Source organism: Cynara cardunculus, unplaced genomic scaffold (assembly GCF_001531365.2).
Source record: "Cynara cardunculus var. scolymus isolate 2C unplaced genomic scaffold, CcrdV1 Un_Scaffold_4201, whole genome shotgun sequence".
Classification (NCBI taxonomy): Eukaryota; Viridiplantae; Streptophyta; class Magnoliopsida; order Asterales; family Asteraceae; genus Cynara; species Cynara cardunculus.
The window spans coordinates 8,699-29,054 of NW_020201786.1; the positions used below are offsets into that span (position 1 = coordinate 8,699).

Genomic DNA, 20,356 nt, shown 5'->3' on the forward strand with positions numbered 1-20,356 from the left:
TGGTTTGGTGTAGTTGACTCCTCAACTAAGTCATCCTTTGGTCAGCAAGAGCTCCAGATGTTGGAGTTGTAGGAATGCTTTCATCTGGAGGACCAATAGGAATCAAAGTAGAATTAAGAAGAAGTGAGGCTTCAGATTCAGATATGAAGGGGACAAACCTAAAGCTCTAGGTGATCATTGTAGGATTTATCTTTCTGAAAATTATAGACAGATTGCCCTCTTCAGCTACACCTTTGTTTTTGCTTGAGGTGTGCTGGTTCCCTTTTGATTTCTCCCCCTAGGATGAAGATTCCCTAATGGAGACGCCCTTCTACGCTAGTGCTGGTCTTGTGTGATATGTATAATGAAGTTGTCATTATCGTCTTTGTCTTTATCATCATCATCTCCAAGGTCGCATCCGTCATGAGGTAGAGGAGTATCTTCATCATCTTCGTCTTCATCATCACTAACATTTACTGCAAAGGTGATAGGAAGGTCTTCGTCAATATTAGGTGCTATAACGGCACCATCATCATCCTGAGCTTCAACATCAGCTTCAGCTTCATCGAATGTGATGACATCCTCAGATTGAGGGATCACGGTTTGAGGGGAAACTTCAGCTTTAGCGGCAACAACGACTTTAGCTTCAGGTTCCGCAAGCAGGTATTTCTCCCCTTCTTTGTCATCAACAACTGAAGAGGCGAGGTCATTAAAACACTGCGAAAGGTCTTTTGTGTGAGGCTCGAGGTTTGAAAGTGCCTCGACTTGCAAAAGATTAAATTCAGCCACTCGATCCATGGATCGGTGATCAACATCGATGAACAAAGGTTCAGACACCGGGACTGAACACTGGAGAAGCAACAGAATCTTCTCTAGAAGCTCGCCATGCCTTGCAAGCTGTACTTGCACTTCATTGGCCTTACTGTTTAAAACGTTGATGGCCTCAGTGTTAGTGCACACTTTGACTTGCACTGTCTTCAGCAACTCCTTCACCTCACAAACCTTGCTTTGACAACAGAGAGGCCGTTGGTGAGGTCTTCCTTGATGGACATGTCTTGGTGGACTTGGTCCATTTCATCCAAGACATTCGTGACGGGAGGGAGGAGGATTATGACGTCTTAAGCCATGTCATAGACATCTATCTCCATGGTTGTAGCCTCCGTAGTAGAAGGACCTGAAAAGGAGGGAAAAACTTAAGCATTATGGGGCTCTAAGTTAGAAGAAACGAAAGGGTAGGGTGTGATAACCGAGTCCTGGTTATGCACTTGAGGTAATGGTTATGTGATTACTTGATTATATGATCATGTGAATATCTGATTAATTGCTATAATTGATCATTTGGATACATGCTTACATGAGATTAAGATGTGAGTGTGTGCATATTTTTCATGCATGGGAAGTATGAATATCTATGTATGCATGGAAATATATATATGGATATTATATGTATACATATGTGTATGCATGTGCTATGTGTGTATGGATTTATTTCATGGAATACATGCATGGTTTACATGCGTGATCTACACGTGTGTGTATATGCATGGGATGTGATAAGAAGAAGTTTTACCTACTTTTGGAACCGCCATTCTTTTTAGGAAGGGTATAAAAAGAGAAAGCTTTTTCTTTTTGCCACTTTTGGAAAGAACCAGTAAAGTGAGAAGTATGTATTGCTTGCGATACTTGGAACTAGGTTTTGGAATCAAAGTAAAGGCTTATTCATATTTGTGTTATAACCGGGTTTCAGACAACCTGAGTTGAGGTAACCTATACGTGATTATTATTTGAAACTACGTGATGCCATGCATTGTAATTAATTAAGTGCATGAGTGGTATGCATATATGTGAAAAAGGTATTCTGATGTATATATGAATTATACGTGCATATATGTGATGTGAAGCATGCACGAGGTTTTGATTACATTAATATGTGAAGATGCAATATCTTCATTGTAAAGCAAATATGATTTTAAAATAATATCTTTCACCGCCCAAAACTATTTTATAAGTAAAATAGTCTCCACCGCCTTGTCAAAATATATATAGAAAGAAAAAGGGGATAAGATCCTCTCTTATCACTTTATTTTTTGAGAAAGAAACCTGTTTGGAAGAGAAAAGGGTGTTTTGTGACGGTGAAGAGAATTCTTGAAGAAAACTGTTTAAAGATTCTGTGATTTTGTTGTGTGTTTTAACCTACAGACTCTGTGGTTCATAAGATGAGTTTTGATAAACTAAAACCTTTATATTTGAAGTCATATAAATTGTTGGATTTTGGGAATTTGCGATTTAGAAATAGTTTGATAAAACTATTTTGTAACAGTTCAAACAAATTGTTTATGATTTTGGAGTTTGAAACTGTTTCGGAAAAATGAAATAGTAACTATGCTTTAAAACAGTTCTGGAAAATGATAATCTGTCTTAAAGGATTTAAAAGAGATTTGATATGTGGAAATTTATGAAAGAACAGATTGTTCTTGAGTTTGAAGGTTTTGATGATAAAACTAATTTGCAAACCATTATTGGTTGAAAACGATGGAGGTTGTTTCATCAACATGGTTGTGACTTTGGTTTATCTTCATTTGAAACTAATTCATAGATTTTGATGAGGAAATAAGGGTGGCATATCAAGGAGAGGTGTACCAAGGAATAAGGGTGACATATCAAGGAGATGTGTTCCTTTGGCTATAAGGGTGGCATATCAAGGAGAGGTGTACCTTTGGATATAAAGGTGACAATTGTGTGTGGTTATTATAGCCCTTGCTATTATGTCTTTTAAGATTAAAATGAATTTGAGTTCTTACTTCTTTGTGATTTGAGGACTCAGAGATGTTGTTCTTATTAGAAATGATAGTACTAATGTTATTAAGAGGGGAAAACTTGGCCTATGGCCATTGGTTTTGGATATAATCTGTTTTGGATCAAATGTTTGATTTTAATGGAACCAGAGAGGCTCTGGTTGTTCCTTGAAAGGAACCAAAAGGGCTCTGGTTGTTCCTTGAAAGGAACCAGAAGGGCTCTGGTTAGTCCTCCAAATAGAACCAGAGGGTTTTGGAAATTGATTTGAGAATTATGCAAGTCTGTACTAAAAAGATTTAGTTGGACCAGAGGCTCTGTATCTATAGATAAGAGCTCCGTGTCAAAATCATATTTTAAAGAGTTTTCAAAAAGGGTTTTATACTTGAGAAGTTTTCTTACAAGTAAAACAGACCAAAAGCCCTAGTTGGCCTACGCGGATTGGACCAAAAGCTCTGGTTGGTCTTGCATTTTAAACCAGAAGCTCTGGGTGGCCTACGCGGGTTGGACCAGAAGCTCTGGTTGGTCTTGCATTTTGAGCCAGAAGCTCTGACTAGTAGAACCAGAGCTCTGGTCATACAAGATCTTTTCAAAAATATGTTTTATTTTTGGGAAAGCTATGTTATTATCAATAATGTTGGTCTATGAAAGTTTTGGGAATTTTACTTAAATAAGAAGCTCTGATTGGCTTAATCAGAAGCTCTGGTAGAGTAAACAGAGGAGCTCTGGTCCTCTTATTTGTTGAAATATTTTCTAAGTCTGGTCTTCGGAACCAGAGGTCCGATGGACTCAAACAGAATGTGGTTTTACATATTGAGATGTGAAATGACTTTATTGAATAAATGTTTTGGTTGTTTTCACCCTGCAACTACTTGGAAAAAGGGAATCTCACTAGACCTCTAGGTCTAACCCTCATTTTGTGTTTTCAAATGTGTTGCAGGAAATGCAAATTATAATGATAGTAATGGAAAATGGAAAATGTGAATTTTTTCCCTATGTGCTTAGCTTTATGAAGATCATATTTGGATGTGTTTTGGAGAATAGATATTATGGTTACAAGAGCATGTATTTTGGAATTTATGAGTTGTGAATTTTGTATTGTAGACTCTTGTATTATGGACCTTTGTGGGCTCGAACATGGATTCTATAAATGAAATATGTGTTATATGCAATGTGAGTTTTGGGGGTGTTACAGAAGTTGGTATCGGAGCCTGAGTTTAAGAGATTTAGGTATCCACATGCATGATGCCTAGACTTAAACTATTTTATTGCATATTAGGGTCCTAGACATAGTTAGCACCTAGAATAAATATGATAAGTTAAAATATCAGTGTGTAAGGTATTTTTGGATTACATCTGGCAAATGTAATTCTAAATCTACAGGTACATAACTAAACTTAGACACTTTATTATATTTGGGAATGTGAAAATGTGTTTATTAACATTGACATCTACAGATGACTAGTAGATCAGAAGGTCTGAAAGAATCACCCGCCCAATCCCAATGAAGAAGAAGATACCCATGTTCTTGCCCCTGTTGGTACATCTGAGGGCAGAGGCAGAGGTGGAGGCAGAGGCCAAAGCAGAAGGCAAACCAGAGGCAGAGTTAGGGGCTATTCGCTAATGGCTTAATAGGCTGTTAAGCCTGTATGGCTTATTCGATCATCCATACATTGTTGTTCGTTTCTGGCTTATTCGGTCAGCTGATAGCTTAACCGGTCAGCTACAAAAGTAGAGTCTTATGAACTCAGCCACTTTTTCATCCCTTATTCAAAGTTTGCCTTTCACATTTCTTGAACCCCAAATGCCCAGTTTATCTCATTTCCATCTATCCACACTCTCGATCTCAATTCTTTCCTTCATCCTGGTCCCTCTATCTCCATAGATTTGCACTTTATATTCTCCTTGCCGGAGAGCCAAATCTTCCAGTAGTTAACAATATCAGCGATTATACATGCAAATAACAGAAACAGACTTAAGACGAACACAACCAAATCAAGAGCCACCGTTTTTCGATAATTCGAAAACATAAAACTGTGTACCAAAATGAGAGTTGTGGATAGAAACCATATCGTCACTTTCATCCAAATTTTCCTATTCGGTTTCTCTTTTTCCAAAATGGAGTAATGGTACATCGGGAGCGAGTATTCAGACAGTAGAAAAGTTAACAAAACCATTAGATTGAAAATCGCAAGTAGAGAATCGTTGCGACGATACGAAACGATGAAAGAATAGACGGTGACAAGGAACAATTGTAGGATGCTAAATGGAAACGAATCTGCTGATGTCTGTCTTTGATTTTTGGAGGATTTACATCGATCTTCTTACGTTTAGGCACTTTGACTTCCATTTTGATTGCAAATGATGATTTCAGATGATCTGATGTTCCCTAAATCATACGAATCAGAATTAATCTTCAAGAACAAGAACTAGAAACAGAATTTCACCAAATATTGTATTGTATTTCTTGAGAGAAAGTACAATGAGATTAATAGCACTAATCAGAATTACGAACTGAACTAATGACAATTAAGAGACTAAATCCTATTTATACTAAGGAAATAGTAAATGCTAACAATTACAAAAACATTACAATGGGAGAACTTGAATACAACTTTAAAGCACATCCTTGAACCCAACAATCTCCCCCTTTGGATTGAAGTTCGAGACATTGTAAATATGGTTTTTCTAAGTCTGAGCATTGTCTCTAGCCTCTTCAGTGCACTCCGATACTGCAACTTATCATCAAGCAGATCCAAGGCATTGATCAGCAAATACCTATCCTTTGGACTCATCCTTTCCGACTCCGCATCAGCTCTTCTCGTCTCAAGTTCCTGTCTCACCATTCGTATAGTGCCATCAGAATATTTATTCAGCTTGCTGAACCTCATGAACTTCTTTATCAGACCCTCGGCACTGTATACCACCTCGAACTCCGGTTCTTCAAGAATTATATATAACGGATAGCCTTCAATATCTTCTAGCTCTTGATTAGATCTCTTCAAGTTATTGATTTTTTGACTGTTTTCAAGACCCATTTGGACATCAAGAACCATAGACACTTTGACATGACTCCGCATAAATCTTTTGATAGCACTAAGACCAACAAGTGCTCCTTCTTTTCTGACCGTCATGTTCCGCAGTTCGTGGTACATATACTCCAAGTCTTCTAAATAAAGGTTAAAGAACTAGCTTCACTAAATACCCAGACCTGTCCATCTTGTCACGTAACTGTGAACACCGGATATCAGACTTTAAGAAGTCTTTGGGCATCAATTTTCTTGATGGAGACGACTCGATGTTTGGTCCGAACTTGACTGATAGGGAGACGCTTTGCCTTGAAAAAGTGCTTGTATTCTAAACGATATTCTCAAGATTCTTTATGAATCCCAAGAATCTTATCAGCACTGAGAGCTTTGCGGTGCCGGAGGAAGATACCGAAGTAAATGTCCTCCAGATAAGGTTCTCTGATCTTTGAACGATCATAACATGGAACATTGGCGCGAATTGCAAATAGAACATAGTTCTTTGTAAATATCTCAGTCGGATGAAATGCCGCTCTCAGAGTATTGAACGCATCAATATCAACTGTAGTGGAGGGTTCAGGCAAAGTCTGACGATCACCCTGGAATGGGAAGATAGGATCTTCTTCATTAATATATGCTTCAAAGTTGAAATACATCCCAGATGATTAATCAATGTTGTCAATATCTTCACCGAAATCCTGATCTCCACCCAGTATTGTAGCAAATGCTTCATTGAATCCAACATTGGCAGACAAATCCAATAACAACGTTGTTCCTAACGTGGAGTCTGCCGGCTTTTCAACCATTGGCTCGATTGCTGGATTTGTCTCCAAAACAGTCTCATCTTCAACAATTATTGGCTCAATAGTCTTTTCCCTTGTAGATTCAGGAACAGAACTTTCGACGTTAACGGCTTGAGAAGTTGGCTCTCTTTCAACACTTTGAGCACGAGCAGACGACTCAGCCAACCTCTGCCTCTTTCTCTCCCCCTCATGATGATCAGGATCGTCTGAATCATCATGTCTTCGTTTTAGTGAGGTGGCTTGAGCTCTGCAAGTCTCTTCTAAGATAGATACCCGTTCGGAGAGGGCATCAATTGAACTTTTCAGGGCTTGAGTTTTTGATGTGATTAACTTACTAACTTTTGAGAAGCTAGAAGCAACCACATCCTGAAAGGCCAAAAACTCTGAGGCTCTAACTGTGGGATCATTATCAATAAGCTGTCGGAGGAGCCCAACCAGGTCTGCATCTTCCGCATCAGGATTTTGTGTTGACATCAGCTTGGCGTACAACAGAGATTTAAGTTCATCCACCGATTGCTCTTGTATTGTCGGAGGCGGCTCACCCATCATACTCATTTTAAAATGCGAAACCATTAAGGCAGAAAAGTTTTTGCAGTATTTTCGGTTCGTAGATCCAAATATTATGTCGTCTACATAAATTTGTATCAAAATAATATCCGATTTCTTCTTTTTAATGAAGAGGGTCATGTCAATATTACCTTTCGAGAAACCTGATTTTACCAGAAATTCTGATAAAATGTCATACCAGGCTCTCGGAGCTTGTTTAAGACCGTATAGGGATCTGTCGAGGATGTAAACGTGCTTTGACTGATCCACAAAACCCTCCGGTTGAGCAACGTAGACTTCTTCCTTGAGAAGACCGTAAAGGAATGCCGTCTTGACGTCCATCTGATACGCCGTGAAGTTCTTGTGTGCAGCGTACGCCAGAAACATCCTTATGGCTTCAATCCATGCAACCGGGGCAAAGGTTTCGTCGTAGTCAACACCTTCTTGTGGACTGCATCCTTTAGCGACGAGTCGGACCTTATTTTTGACAACAACACCATCTTCGTTCTTTTTGTTTTTGAATATACCTATTTTGTACCGATAATCGTCTTATTGTTAGGACAAGGTACCAATCTCCAGACTTTTAGTGCTTCGAACTGGTTCCACTCCTCTTGCATTGCAAGTATCCAGTCCGGATCTGCTAAGGCTTTAGACACCTTAGTTGGTTCAGTGTTACTCAGAACATGGAATATAAACACTCATTAGCTGTAGCAGACCGAGTACGAATAGGTGCTGATAGATCACCAATAACTTGATGTATTGGATGATTCCTGGTCCACTTCTTGCTATGAGGTAGGGGAATATAGGAAGTTTGATATGAATTTTGATCAGTGTAAGCATTTGGGGAGTCAATCGGAACAGACTCAGGTGAAGGCTTAATATATGGAACTGGAGTAGGCTGAATATCTGACTGAGGTAAGGTATTTTCATCTTGCACGAATGATACCTCTGGCACATCAGAATTTACACCCTCTTCACGCTGAACTGGACCGTCAGGAGTTTCCATCTCAATTTCGTCATCGACTTCTTTAGTTTATTCTTCAGTTTCAGTTACTGGAACATCAGGAGATGAACCAGATAACTGTTGTTCGGTATGTATATTACTGGACAAATCATTGGACTGATTAGATTTATTTTTGAAATATTCTTCATAAAAGTTTTCAAACAAAAAATCTAAGTCAGAATTATCAGTATTTGAAGATTCAGGTTTATCTGCTTTCCGCGTAGTATTAATTATCAGCCCGGGTCCTGAACTGAATTGTTCAGAAGCCACATCAGTAACTTCATCGAATGACACGTTGATGCTCTCATTGATGATTTTTTGTCCTTTTGTTGTAGACCCTATATGCAACAGATGTTTTTGAATAGCCTACAAAGACAGCTTCATCAGCCTTTGCATCGAACTTCCTTCTGTCCTCTTTGTCTTTTAAGATAAAACACCTGCAACCAAATACTCGAAAGAATTTGATATTAGGTATTCTTTTATCTATTATCTCGTAAGGAGTTTTACCAAACCTTTTGTGAACGAGAGATCGATTCTGGGTAAAACATGCAGTCGCCACTGCTTCAGCCCATAGAAATAGTGGAAGTTTAGAACATGTAAGAAGTGTACGCGCCGCTTCCACCAACGTTCTGTTTTTACGTTCAACGACACCATTCTGTTGCGGTGTCCGGGCTGCTGAGAATGTATGTGTGATACCGATGGATTCGAGGAATGAGCCAAGAGTATTATTCTTGAATTCGGTTTCGTTGTCAGTTCTGATATTCTGAACTGGCAGTTGCAGATTATTTTGAACTGTCTTCAAGAAAGAGATGATTGTCTCAGCTGCTTCATCCTTTGACCTCAGAAAATGAATCCAGGTATATCTTGAGTAGTCGTCAACTATGACTAACACATACTTCTTTCTATTTATGCTTTGGACTTGCATAGGACCACATAGATCCATATGGAGTAGATGCAGAGGACGTTCGGTATTGAACTCTGTCTTCGGCTTATGTGAAGCTTTCTTCAGCTTACTCATCTCATATGCGCTGCACACATGATTTTTTTGAAACTTTAAGTTCAGGATGCCTTTAACCAAGTTGTCACAAACCAACTTGTTCAGATATTTGAAGTTAAGGTGAGAAAGACGTCGATGCCATAGCAGATTCTGCTTCAAGGATGCCTTGGATATCAAGCAGACTTCAGTATCTACTTGTGTGTTGGATAGGTCAATTGTGTAGAGGTTTGATCTTCTGTCTCCAGCTAGAAGCTCCTTACCATCAGTAGTACGGATGCTGCACTGGTTAGCTTTAAAACACACTTCTAAATTTTTATCACAAAATTGACCTATGCTGAAAGATTATGTCCAAGTCCTTCGACATACGACACTTTCTTTATCATTAAATTCCCAGATATTACGTCACCGTATCCAAGGAAAGGTGCGTATTGATCGTTTCCGAATCTTACAGTACCTCCAAATGATTCAACATAGTTAGATAATAATTCTTTTCTACCAGTCATGTGCTTAGAACATCCTGAGTCTAAGAACCACACATGCCGGTTAACTTGCAAAAGTGAATCAATTGGGTTTTGGTACCCATTTTAGATTGGGTCCTTTGAGATCAGATCTTGTTGGTGGTATACTATATGTACCAAACCAACATTCTTTAAAATGAATTTTCTTAGATAAAGTAGTTAAAGTAGAATGCATGATATAATAAGGCTTATAAGAAGTAAAGACTTAAGCAACTCATTCAATCCATACGGAGAACAATTATTTTTACTATTTCTAATATACAACAATTCATCTACTGAATATCTTTTTACAAAATTATTCAATGTCGAATTATTTAATACATAATCAGTAAAATTATTCTTCTTCTGTTGAGTTGAAGATTTTTCTTCTTCTTTTACTCTCCAAACCTTCTTAAACTTCAACGGGTATCTGAAACAGGAGAAATAAAATCATCAGTTTTAATTGAATGATGAACTTTATGTTTATTTTTCTTACTAGCAAGCTTCTTCTGTTTCCTCGAATTCTTTTTAGTTTTATTCTTTTTATAATACCAATTCTCGGAAACAAGTTTTTCATTAAAATTCTTTTCCAAATCTGAAGCTAAGTCAGAATCCTCAGTCATTTCATTTTTAACAAGAAAATCTTCATGACTGGGAAGTTTCTTAGAGAAGTCGAACTGATCAATCTCATTATCCAAACAAGATTCTGAATTCAAGATATCTGAAAAATTAATTTCTTCATTTAAAATATTTATTTCTTTTGACTCAGAAGTGTCACTCGAAGATTTAGCACACGAAAAATATTCCGACTCAACTCGTTCCGTTTTAGCTTTAGAATTTTCTAAATCCTCAATTTTATTTAAAAACTTTTGCTTTTGTTTATTAAAAGACAACCTTTCTTCATTTAAAATCATTTCTAGCTGAACCACTTGTTTTTCTAAAATTAAAGTTGGAGTATAAAGCTTTGGTTCAGTTGGTTTAGATTCAAGCTCTGCTTTTGAATAACTGTGAAAATAATTAGTTGAAAGTGCAGAGGCTTGTGTTTTGTAGCTATCATTTAAGTTTTTATAATCAAACGGAACTTGCATCTTGTCTTTTCTTTTACGGTTAATATCTTGTTGTTCTACTTCATCAGAAGATTTAGTAAATTTAATTTGAAACTCAGGTCCACAATCAAGATATTCAAATTTATATAAACTCGGGGTATAGTATAAAGCTTTTCCTAAAAATTTCGGATTTTCATTCCCCAACCCTTCCCGAGGGTTAAAGAATCTTGTTTCAGAGGGTTTGCTTAGAAAAATTGTTTGATCAGTCTGCCCTCTCTTATATAACTTCTCTTCCTTAGCATTCAATTTTTCATTTAAATCAATAATCTGTAATTCAAGCTTACTAATTTTAACAATTAAATCTTCATTTACTAACTCTAACGACTTATATCGTTCCTTTGAATCAGATAACTCGGTTTTTAAGATGTCAGATTTTTCTTGAAATGATTTAGATTCAGATAGTAAAGATTTTTCCCAATCCAAATTTCCAGCATTTTCATTATAGAGTTTGATGTATTTTTCTTTTTGCGTTTGTAATTCTTTTTGAAAATTATTTGAACGCAATTTTTCTGTTTTTAATTGTTGCTGAAAGGATTGGAGTTTAAGCATCATCTTTTGCATCTGATTAATGCAAGATTTTTCCAATACTTCTTCTTCCATCTCAACATTCTCCTCTTCTTCTTCATCTGAAGAACCATTTTCAGTTTTAGCCATCAAGCAGATATGAGCCACAGCTTCTGACTCTTCCTCCTCATCGGTTAGATTTAACCAATGGTCATCCTCTACCATTAATGCTTTACCCGCATCTCGTTGTTTTGATAGAAAAAAATTGTTCTTGTAGTAGTCGGTATTCCTCGTTACCGGCTTTCTACAATTGACAACAAAATGACCCAACTTGCCACAATTGTAGCATTTGGTATTGTCATCAGGTACACCTTTCACAAATATCTTCTTCTCTTCTTCTTTCTTTTCATATTTCTTCTCGAATCTCTTCTCTTCATATTTCTTCTTTTCGCCGAAATTATCTTTAAATTCGTATTTTGAGCCTGAAGAGAATATCTGATTATTCGAGTGTGGTCTTTTCTGTAACTTCTTTTGAAATGCTTTCGTCAGCATCGCCATGGCATGTTTGAATTCTGTCATTTCAGAGTCTGAGTCAGAACTGTCACTTCCTTCACTTGCCGATTCACTTGATTGGCTGATCTCTATCACTTGCTTTCCAGATCTGCTTTTAATCTTCTCTTCTGATACAAAGGCCAAAGGATCAGAAACTTCCTTTTCCTTTTTCTTCTTCGAATCTCGGACCTCTAAAACTTCTTCCTCGTTCTGTTTCAGAGTTTCATAAACTTCATGTATGTCTATATCAGATAAGGATTTGTTGAATCCGATATGATTAGCATAAGGTTTCCACTCTGGTTGTAAGTTGCTGAGGAATTTAACATTTATCTCTATGACAGTTTTAGAGATTTCGTTCTTGGTCAGCTCATTCAGCAATCTGGTAAGTCTGTCATAAACATCGTCATGGCTCTCTCCTTCTTTAGCCTTGAACTCTTCATACGCAGAAATACAGTTAGTGATTTTTAACTGATTTTCCACTTTGGAACCCATCATCATTTTCTCTATTTGTACCCATATGCTATGACTAGAAGATTTATGGCTATCAATGCTTGTGTAGATATCATTAGTTAGTGCTTGCATCATGTAGGACTTGCATAACACATCAGCAAGTGCTCTCTCCTTTTCTTTTGCAGTGTATCTGGACTTCTCCTTTATTACTCTTTGAGCAGGTCTGCCTTCATCAGGGATGGCAGGTGTTTCTCTCCAGAAAACTGCAGGTCCTTCCATTAAAGATTCCATAATCAGATCACCTTCTTTCCTTATTTCAATAAAGTTCAGGAATCTGTCTCTCCACTGGTTATAGTCTCCTCTAAACAATACTGGTGGCTTGGTGTCAGTACCGATAGCCATTGCTTCCTTTGAACTCATTATATCAGATTAGTATGATATCGGATCTACTGCAGTTCAAAATTTGAATTAAAGGATTAGAATTCAAAATTTATCTCAATAAATCGCACACAGGAAATTGCACTCATTCAAGACTTAGAATATAAGCACACAGACTTATCTGGATTAGAAGTCTGGACAAGGTTATCCGGATTAGATATCCGGACAAAAAGATAGTCAAGAATTTCTAATCAAAACAAGTTATCCGGATTAGATATCCGGACAACAAATACAATCAAGCTCGCACAATTCACAACAAATCCGGATGAGAAATCCGGTGATTTCAAACACTTAGTCAAATTTGCACAAATGCCAAAAATTGAATACATACGTAAAAAGTCAACAAGTCAAGTCAACCTAGTCAACAAGTCAAAATACGAACTAATCCGCTCAATTTCAAAGTCAACAATTCAATCCGCTAAAAAAGTCAACAAAATCAAATCGCTTGTCAAAGATATCAATCCGTTCAACAAAGAAAGTAAAAATCCGTTCAACAATCCGTTCAACAAGTCAAAGTCAAAGATCGACCAAAACTAAATCGCACAAACACTTGAGATTAAATCGCACAATTAATCAACTAAATCACACAATTAAATCGTAGAATTAACAACCTAAATCGCACAACTAAATCGATCAGGTAACAAACGGATTATCAACAAATCTCACAACGTTTAACCGATTAATCACTAAATCGCACACACAAATAAGCAATTTAAAACTAAATTGATCAAGCTTTACCCGGTTTATCCTAAATAGCATAAACAATCACAATTCATAGAATTACAAGGCTTAAATCGTACAAGCACTAGGCGATCTATACTAAACTAATCAAGAGTTATACGGATTAAAATTCAACCAAAAACACAATTTTAACACTTTTTCACCAAAAATTGGGATCAAAACATGAAAAATTATGAGTTTTTGAAGAACATAAACAATTTTCGTAAACTCAAAAATAGATAAAAAATGATTCAAAACTTGAATAAAATCAAAAATGATGTGAATCAAATTTGTTCAGATTGTAATTGTGAATCTAATAGTGTAAATTTTATCAATTAACATTCAAAATTGATGTGATTCAAGACAAAAATGTGCAATTCTGTCGATAGAACTCAAGAACAGATGAAGAACACTCCGATTCAATCCACTAATTCAGTGCAAATTTCCTCGAAAAAAATTGAAAATCCTCTAAACAAATCGCTGCAATCTGCGCTCTAATACCAATTGATGTTCCCTAAATCATACAAATCAGAATTAATCTTCAAGAACAAGAACAAGATTGAGTAGAAAGAGAATTTCACCAAATATTGTATTGTATTTCTTGAGAGAATTACAAGTCGATTAACAACACTAATCAGAATTATGAACTGAACTAAAGACAATTAAGAGACTAAATCCTATTTATACTAAGGAAATAGTAAATGCTAACAATTACAAAAAACATTAAAATGGGAGAACCTGAATACAACTTTAAAGCACATCCTTGAACCCAACATGATCTTCGTCTTCAACTTGTTCTTGATCATATAATAGATGAAGTTCGACAATCAGAACTTCTGGAAACTTCCATCAAGTTTCACTTTTGGAGCATTTGGTAATTTCTGTCAAGTTACCGCTAACAACTTTTATTCTTTGATATCAAAGATACCAATGTTATTTGTTCAGGGGTAAAATGGCCATTTCAACCATTCAGACCTTATATTCAGCAAAACAACCGAACAACAATTTATGTTATGTCATACAGGCAACTATATCGATACAAACAACTTTATACATACAGGTCTTAATGAAAAATGAACCGAACAGCCCCTTAGCCAGGCAGATGATAATACAGACTAAGGAGAATCAAATTATGAGAATATGAATCAGGAACAGATGCCTCAACCATAATTTGTGACTAGAGACATGTTGGCCGAAGAAATGGGAAAGCTAAGGAAAACCTTGACTTCTATTATGGGAATTCCTACAAGAATCGAGACCGGCGGAGTTGAGGTTAATCCATAAGTCCCAATTGTCAATAATAGAGAATGAGATATCAAGATGTTTTTAACTTTTAAACCACCAAACTTCTCAGGAGAAAGAGATCCGATTAAAGCTATGTGTTGGATCAAAGAGATAGAGTCAGTATTTAATACCATCCGGTGTGCAGAAACGGACAAAGTCAGATTTGCAGTTTCTGTTTTGAAGTCAAATGCATTGTTTTGGTGGGAAGTGGAATCTTTAGCCAGAGCAGATATTTTGCAAACTCTGACATAGACGAAATTTGTTAACAGGTTCAAGGAATAGTTTTGTCCTAAGGCCGCTATCAGACAGATGGAAGAAGATTTCTTAGAACTAGAACAAGGAACCAGAACTGTAAGGAAGTATAAAGAAAAATTCATCGAGTACTCACGATTTGCAGAACACTATATCTCTTCTGAATCAAGAAAAGCGGAGAGATACATTTGGGGATTGAAACCATCGAGAATTTGTAATTTCCATGAATCCAGCTACTTTCTCCCTAACTGTCGATGCAGCAGAGGTAACTGAGAGGAATAGAAACCGCTAGGAAGAAGGAAAAGTGATGGAAAAGAGGAAATGGGAAGGTCCATCAACTGGATATAGAGGACCGAAGGTTATGAAATACAAAAACAAAACTATCCAAAAAATTAATGAGAGAGCTTGACCCAGATGTCACCAAATTCATCAGGGTGATTGCAAAATTGATCCAAGAAAGTGTTATCAATGTGGAGAAGCAGGTCATTTGTCCCGAAACTGCCCAATGACCAAGAGATGTTTTAATTGCAATTCGCCAGATCATATCAGGCCTAACTGCCCGCAATTGAAAGCTCCATACCTTACCATGGGAAGCAATACATCGAGTGCCAGTGGAAGACCGAGCATGAGTAGAGGAGGATCAGGAGGGGCGCGAGGTCGATCTTTTCAAATGGCCAAGCACGAAGCCGAAACTACACCCGATGTAGTGACAGGTACATTTCCTGGGAACTCATTACATGCTAAAGTGTTATTTTACTCAGGTGCAAACTTCTAGTTTGTATCCCCATCATTTGCTCAATATGCTTGCAGGAATTCTGTGCCACTTGACGACAAGTTAGTAGTTGATACTGCTAATGGTCAAGTATAAGTGAATTGTATGTTCAATAACTACACTATTATGATTGAGGGATATGAACTACCGATCAGACTACTTCCAATGCGATGAAAGAGTTTGATGTGGTAGTAGGGATGGATTGGTTGGCAGAAAATCAGGCCATTATTGTTTGTGATAAAAAGATGATTAGAATAATGTTGCCAAATAGAGGGTCAATTATTATATATGGTGATCATCAAAATCATCATACCAATTTATTAACTATAATAAAATCCAGAAAGTGTCAAAAGCGGTGTCAGGGATTTCTAGCTTATGTAGTTGATGCCAAGAAAGAGTAGGGTAAGCAAGAATTAATCCCGATTGTTAGTGACTATCCTGAAGTTTTTCCAGAAGATTTATCCGAATTGCCACCAGACAGAGTTGTTGAATTTGCGATTGATTTGATATATGGGGCAGCACCTGTCGCCAAAGCACCGTACCGATTAGCTCCATCGGAGTTAAAAGAATTGGTTACACAATTGAAGGATTTGTTGGACAAAGGATTTATTAGACCAAGTACTTCACCATGGGGAGCTCCAGTTGTGTTTGTGAAGAAGAAAAGATGGTTCTATGCGTATGTGTATTAACTATGGAGAACTGAACAAATTGACCATAAAGAACAAATACCCATTGCCAAGAATTGATGATTTGTTTGATCAACTAGTGGGAGCTAGTTACTTCTCGAAGATTGATTTACAATCATGCTACCATCAGCTGAAAGTTAAAGAGGAAGATATTGCTAAAACTGCTTTTCGAACTAGGTACGGACATCATGAATTTTTGGTTATGCCATTCGATTTGACTAATGCACCTGCAACTTTTATGGATTTGATGAATCGAGTACGTAGGAAATACCTTGATAAATTTTTCATTGTATTTATCGATGATATTCTCATATACTCCAAAACCCAAGACGAACATGCAGAACATCTTCACTTGATACTTAAACTTTTGAAAAGAGAAAAATTGTACGCAAAGTTGTCAAAGTGTGAATTCTGGTTAAGGGAAGTTCAATTCCTTGGGCATGTCATATCAGAGGCGGGAGTAAAAGTAGATCCAACAAAGATTGATGCTATTGCAAAATGGGAGGCACCAAAGACACCATCTAAAGTCCGAAGCTTTTTGGGATTAGCAGTGCCTTTGACCAAGTTAACTTGGAAGATTGTCAAATTTCAGTGGGAAGAAGAACAACAGTAAGCCTTTCAAATATTAAAAGATCATCGCTGTAGTTCCCCAATATTGACTTTACCCGACGAAACTAATGATTTTGTGGTATACAACGACGCGTCAAAGCTTGGTTTGGGATGTGTTTTAATGTAAAGGGGAAAAGTTATATCCTATGCATGTCAGGAGCTTAAAGATCATGAAAGACAGTACTCAACTCATGATATGGAATTAGCCGCGGTGGTCTTCGCATTGAAAATATGAAGACATTACCTCTTGGGAACAAATGCCAGATTTACACCGATCACAAAAGTTTACAACACTTGTTCAACCAGAAGGAATTAAATATGAGGCAGCGTTGATGGATCAAACTCGTTAATGACTATGATTGTGAAATACTCTATCACTCGAGAAAAAACAAATGTGGTGGCCGATGCTTTAAGTAGAAAAGAACGAAGTGGAACTATCAAAGCTACAACAATGAGAATAAACTTAACTCCCGATCTTCATCAAGAGATTTTGAGCCATCAGAAAGAAACCATTAAGGAAGAACACATGAAGACAGAAAAAGTAGGTAAAATGATTTCCATCATGGAACCGAATGATAAGGCAATTCTATGTTTCCAAGGCCGAATATGGGTACCAAGCTATGGAAATACACAGGAGACCATTCTGAACGAAAGTCATAAGTATCTCTACTCCATCCATCCAGGTACCAACAAATTGTACAAGGACTTGAAACCTTTCTATTGGTGGCCAGGATTAAAGAGAGACATAGCAAAATATGTAGAACGATGCTTAACTTGTCTGCAAGTTAAGATCGAACATCAGAGATCGTACGGAAATATGCAATCTTTAGAAATTCCAGTCTGGAAATGGGATCACATTATGATGGACTTTATCTTGAAGTTACCCCGAACCCCAAAAGGTTATGACGTAATTTGGATAATAGTGGATCGACATGTTGAGAACCGCTGTTATAGACTTCGAGGGATCATGGGAGGATCATTTACCGTTGATAGAGTTTACCTACAGTAACAGCTATGACTCCAACATCCAAGCAGCACCGTATGAAGTATTATATGGATGAAAATATCGGACGCCATTGTGTTGGAATGAGGTAGGTGAAAAACAATTGACGGGTCCCGAAATTGTGCAAGTAACATCTGAAAAGATTGAACAGATTCGAGCAAGAATCAAAACAACACAAGATCGACAGAAAAGTTATGCCGACAAACGAAGAAAGCCGATTGAATTCAACATAGGTGACATTGTGTTGCTGAAGGTATCTCCATGGAAGGGTGTTATGAGGTTTGGGAAGAAAGGAAAGCTTAGTACAAGGTATATTGGACCGTTTAGAATCTACAAAAGGGTTGGGCCAGTAGCTTATCAATTGGAACTACCAGAAGTCAGATTCACAACACCTTTCATGTATCAAATCTGCGTAAGTGTTTGGAAAATCCAAACTTAGCAATACCGCTTCCCAAGATCAAACTAAATAATAAGTTGAATTTTGTTGAAACACTGGTAATCGTGACTGACAGAAAGATTAAGGTGTTGAGAAACAAAGAAATCAGTCTGGTAAAGATTCAATGGCGTTATCACAAGGGTTCAGAGGCTACGTGGGAATTAGAATCTGATACGAAAACCCGTTACCCTTGGCTATTTGAATGAATGAATTCCCGAACGAAATTCCTTTGAGAGGGAGATAATGTTATAATCGGGTTTCAGACAACCTGGGTTGAGGTAACCTATACATGATTATTATTTGAAACTACGTGATGACATGCATGGTAATTAATTAAATGCATGAGTGGTATGCATATATGTGAAAGAGGTGTTATGATATATATGTGAATTATACGTGCATACATGTGATGTGAAACAAGCATGAGGTTTTGATTATTTTAATATGTGAAGATGCAATATCTTCATTGTGAAGCAAAGATGATTTTAAAATAATATCTTCCACCGCCCAAAACTATTTTATAAGTAAAATAGTCTCCACCGCCTTGTGAAAATATATATAGAAAGAAAAAGGTGATAAGATCCTCTCTTATCAATTTATTTTTGAGAAAGAAACCTGTTTGGAAGAGAAAAAGGTGTTTTGTGGCGGTGAAGAGCATTCTTGAAGAAAACTCTTTGAAGATTCTGTGATTTTGCTGTGTGTTTTAACCTACAGACTTTGTGGTTGATAAGGTGAGTTTTAATAAACTAAAACCTTTATATCTGAATTCATATAAACTGTTGGGTTTTGGGAATTTGCGATTTAGAAATAGTTTGGTAAAACTATTTTCTAACAGTTCAAACGAAGTGTTTATGATTTTGATGTTTGAAACTGTTTTGGAAAAATGAAACAGTAACTATGCTTTAAAACAATTTTGGAAAATGATATTCTGTTTTAAAGTATTTAAAAGAGATATGATATGTGGAAATTTATGAAAGAACAGATTGTTCTTGAGTTTGAAGGTATTGATGATAAAACTATTTTGGAAACCATTATTGGTTGAAAACTATAGAGGCTGTTTCATCAAGACGGATGTGACTTTGGTCTGTCTTCGTTTGAAACTAATCCATAGACTTTGATGAGGAAATAAGGGTGGCATATCAAGGAGAGGTGTCCCATGGGATAAGGGTGGCATATCAAGGAGAGGTGTACCTTCGGCTATAAGGATGACATATCAAGGAGAGGTGTACCTTTGGATATAAGGGTGGCAATTGTGTGTGGTTATTATAGCTCTTGCTATTATATCTTTTAAGATTAAAATAGATTTGAGTTCTTGCTTCTTTGTGATTTGATGACTCAGAGATGCTGTTCTTATTAGAAATGTTAGTACTGATGTTAATGAGAAGGGGAAAACTTGGCCTATGGCCATTGGTTTTGGATATAATCTGTTTTGGATCAAGTGTTTGATTTTAGAGGAACCAGAGAGGCTCTGGTTGTTCCTTGAAAGGACACAGAGGGGCTCTGGTTGGTCCTTAAAAAAGTACCAGAGGGTTCTGGACGTTGATTTGAGAAATATGCAAGTCTGTACTAAATGATTTAGTTGGAGCAGAGGCTCTGTATCTATAGATAAGAGCTCTGTGTCAAAATCATATTTTAAAGAGTTTTCAAAAAGGGTGTTATACTTGGGAAGTTTTCTTACAAGTAAGACATACCAGAAGCTCTGGTTGGCCTACGCGGGTTGGACCAGAAGCTCTAGTTGGTCTTGCATTTTGAGCCAGAAGCTCTGATTAGTAGAACCAGAGCTCTAGTCATACAAGATCTTTTCAAAAATAAGTTTTTATCTTTGGAAAAGCTATGTTATTATCAATAATGTTGGTCTATGAAAGTTTTGGGAATTTTACTCAAATAAGAAGCTCTGGTA

At 36.9% G+C, this 20,356-nt stretch overlaps 1 protein-coding gene across 1 annotated transcript; it reads right to left on the reverse strand.

Moving 5' to 3' along the window:
- Nucleotides 1–315: 315 nt before the first annotated feature.
- LOC112503953 (pheromone-processing carboxypeptidase KEX1-like) lies at nucleotides 316–777 on the reverse strand. The gene has a single exon (XM_025107924.1). It carries the CDS (start codon nucleotides 775–777, stop codon nucleotides 316–318), a length of 462 nt encoding a protein of 153 aa, XP_024963692.1.
- Nucleotides 778–20,356: the final 19,579 nt, after the last annotated feature.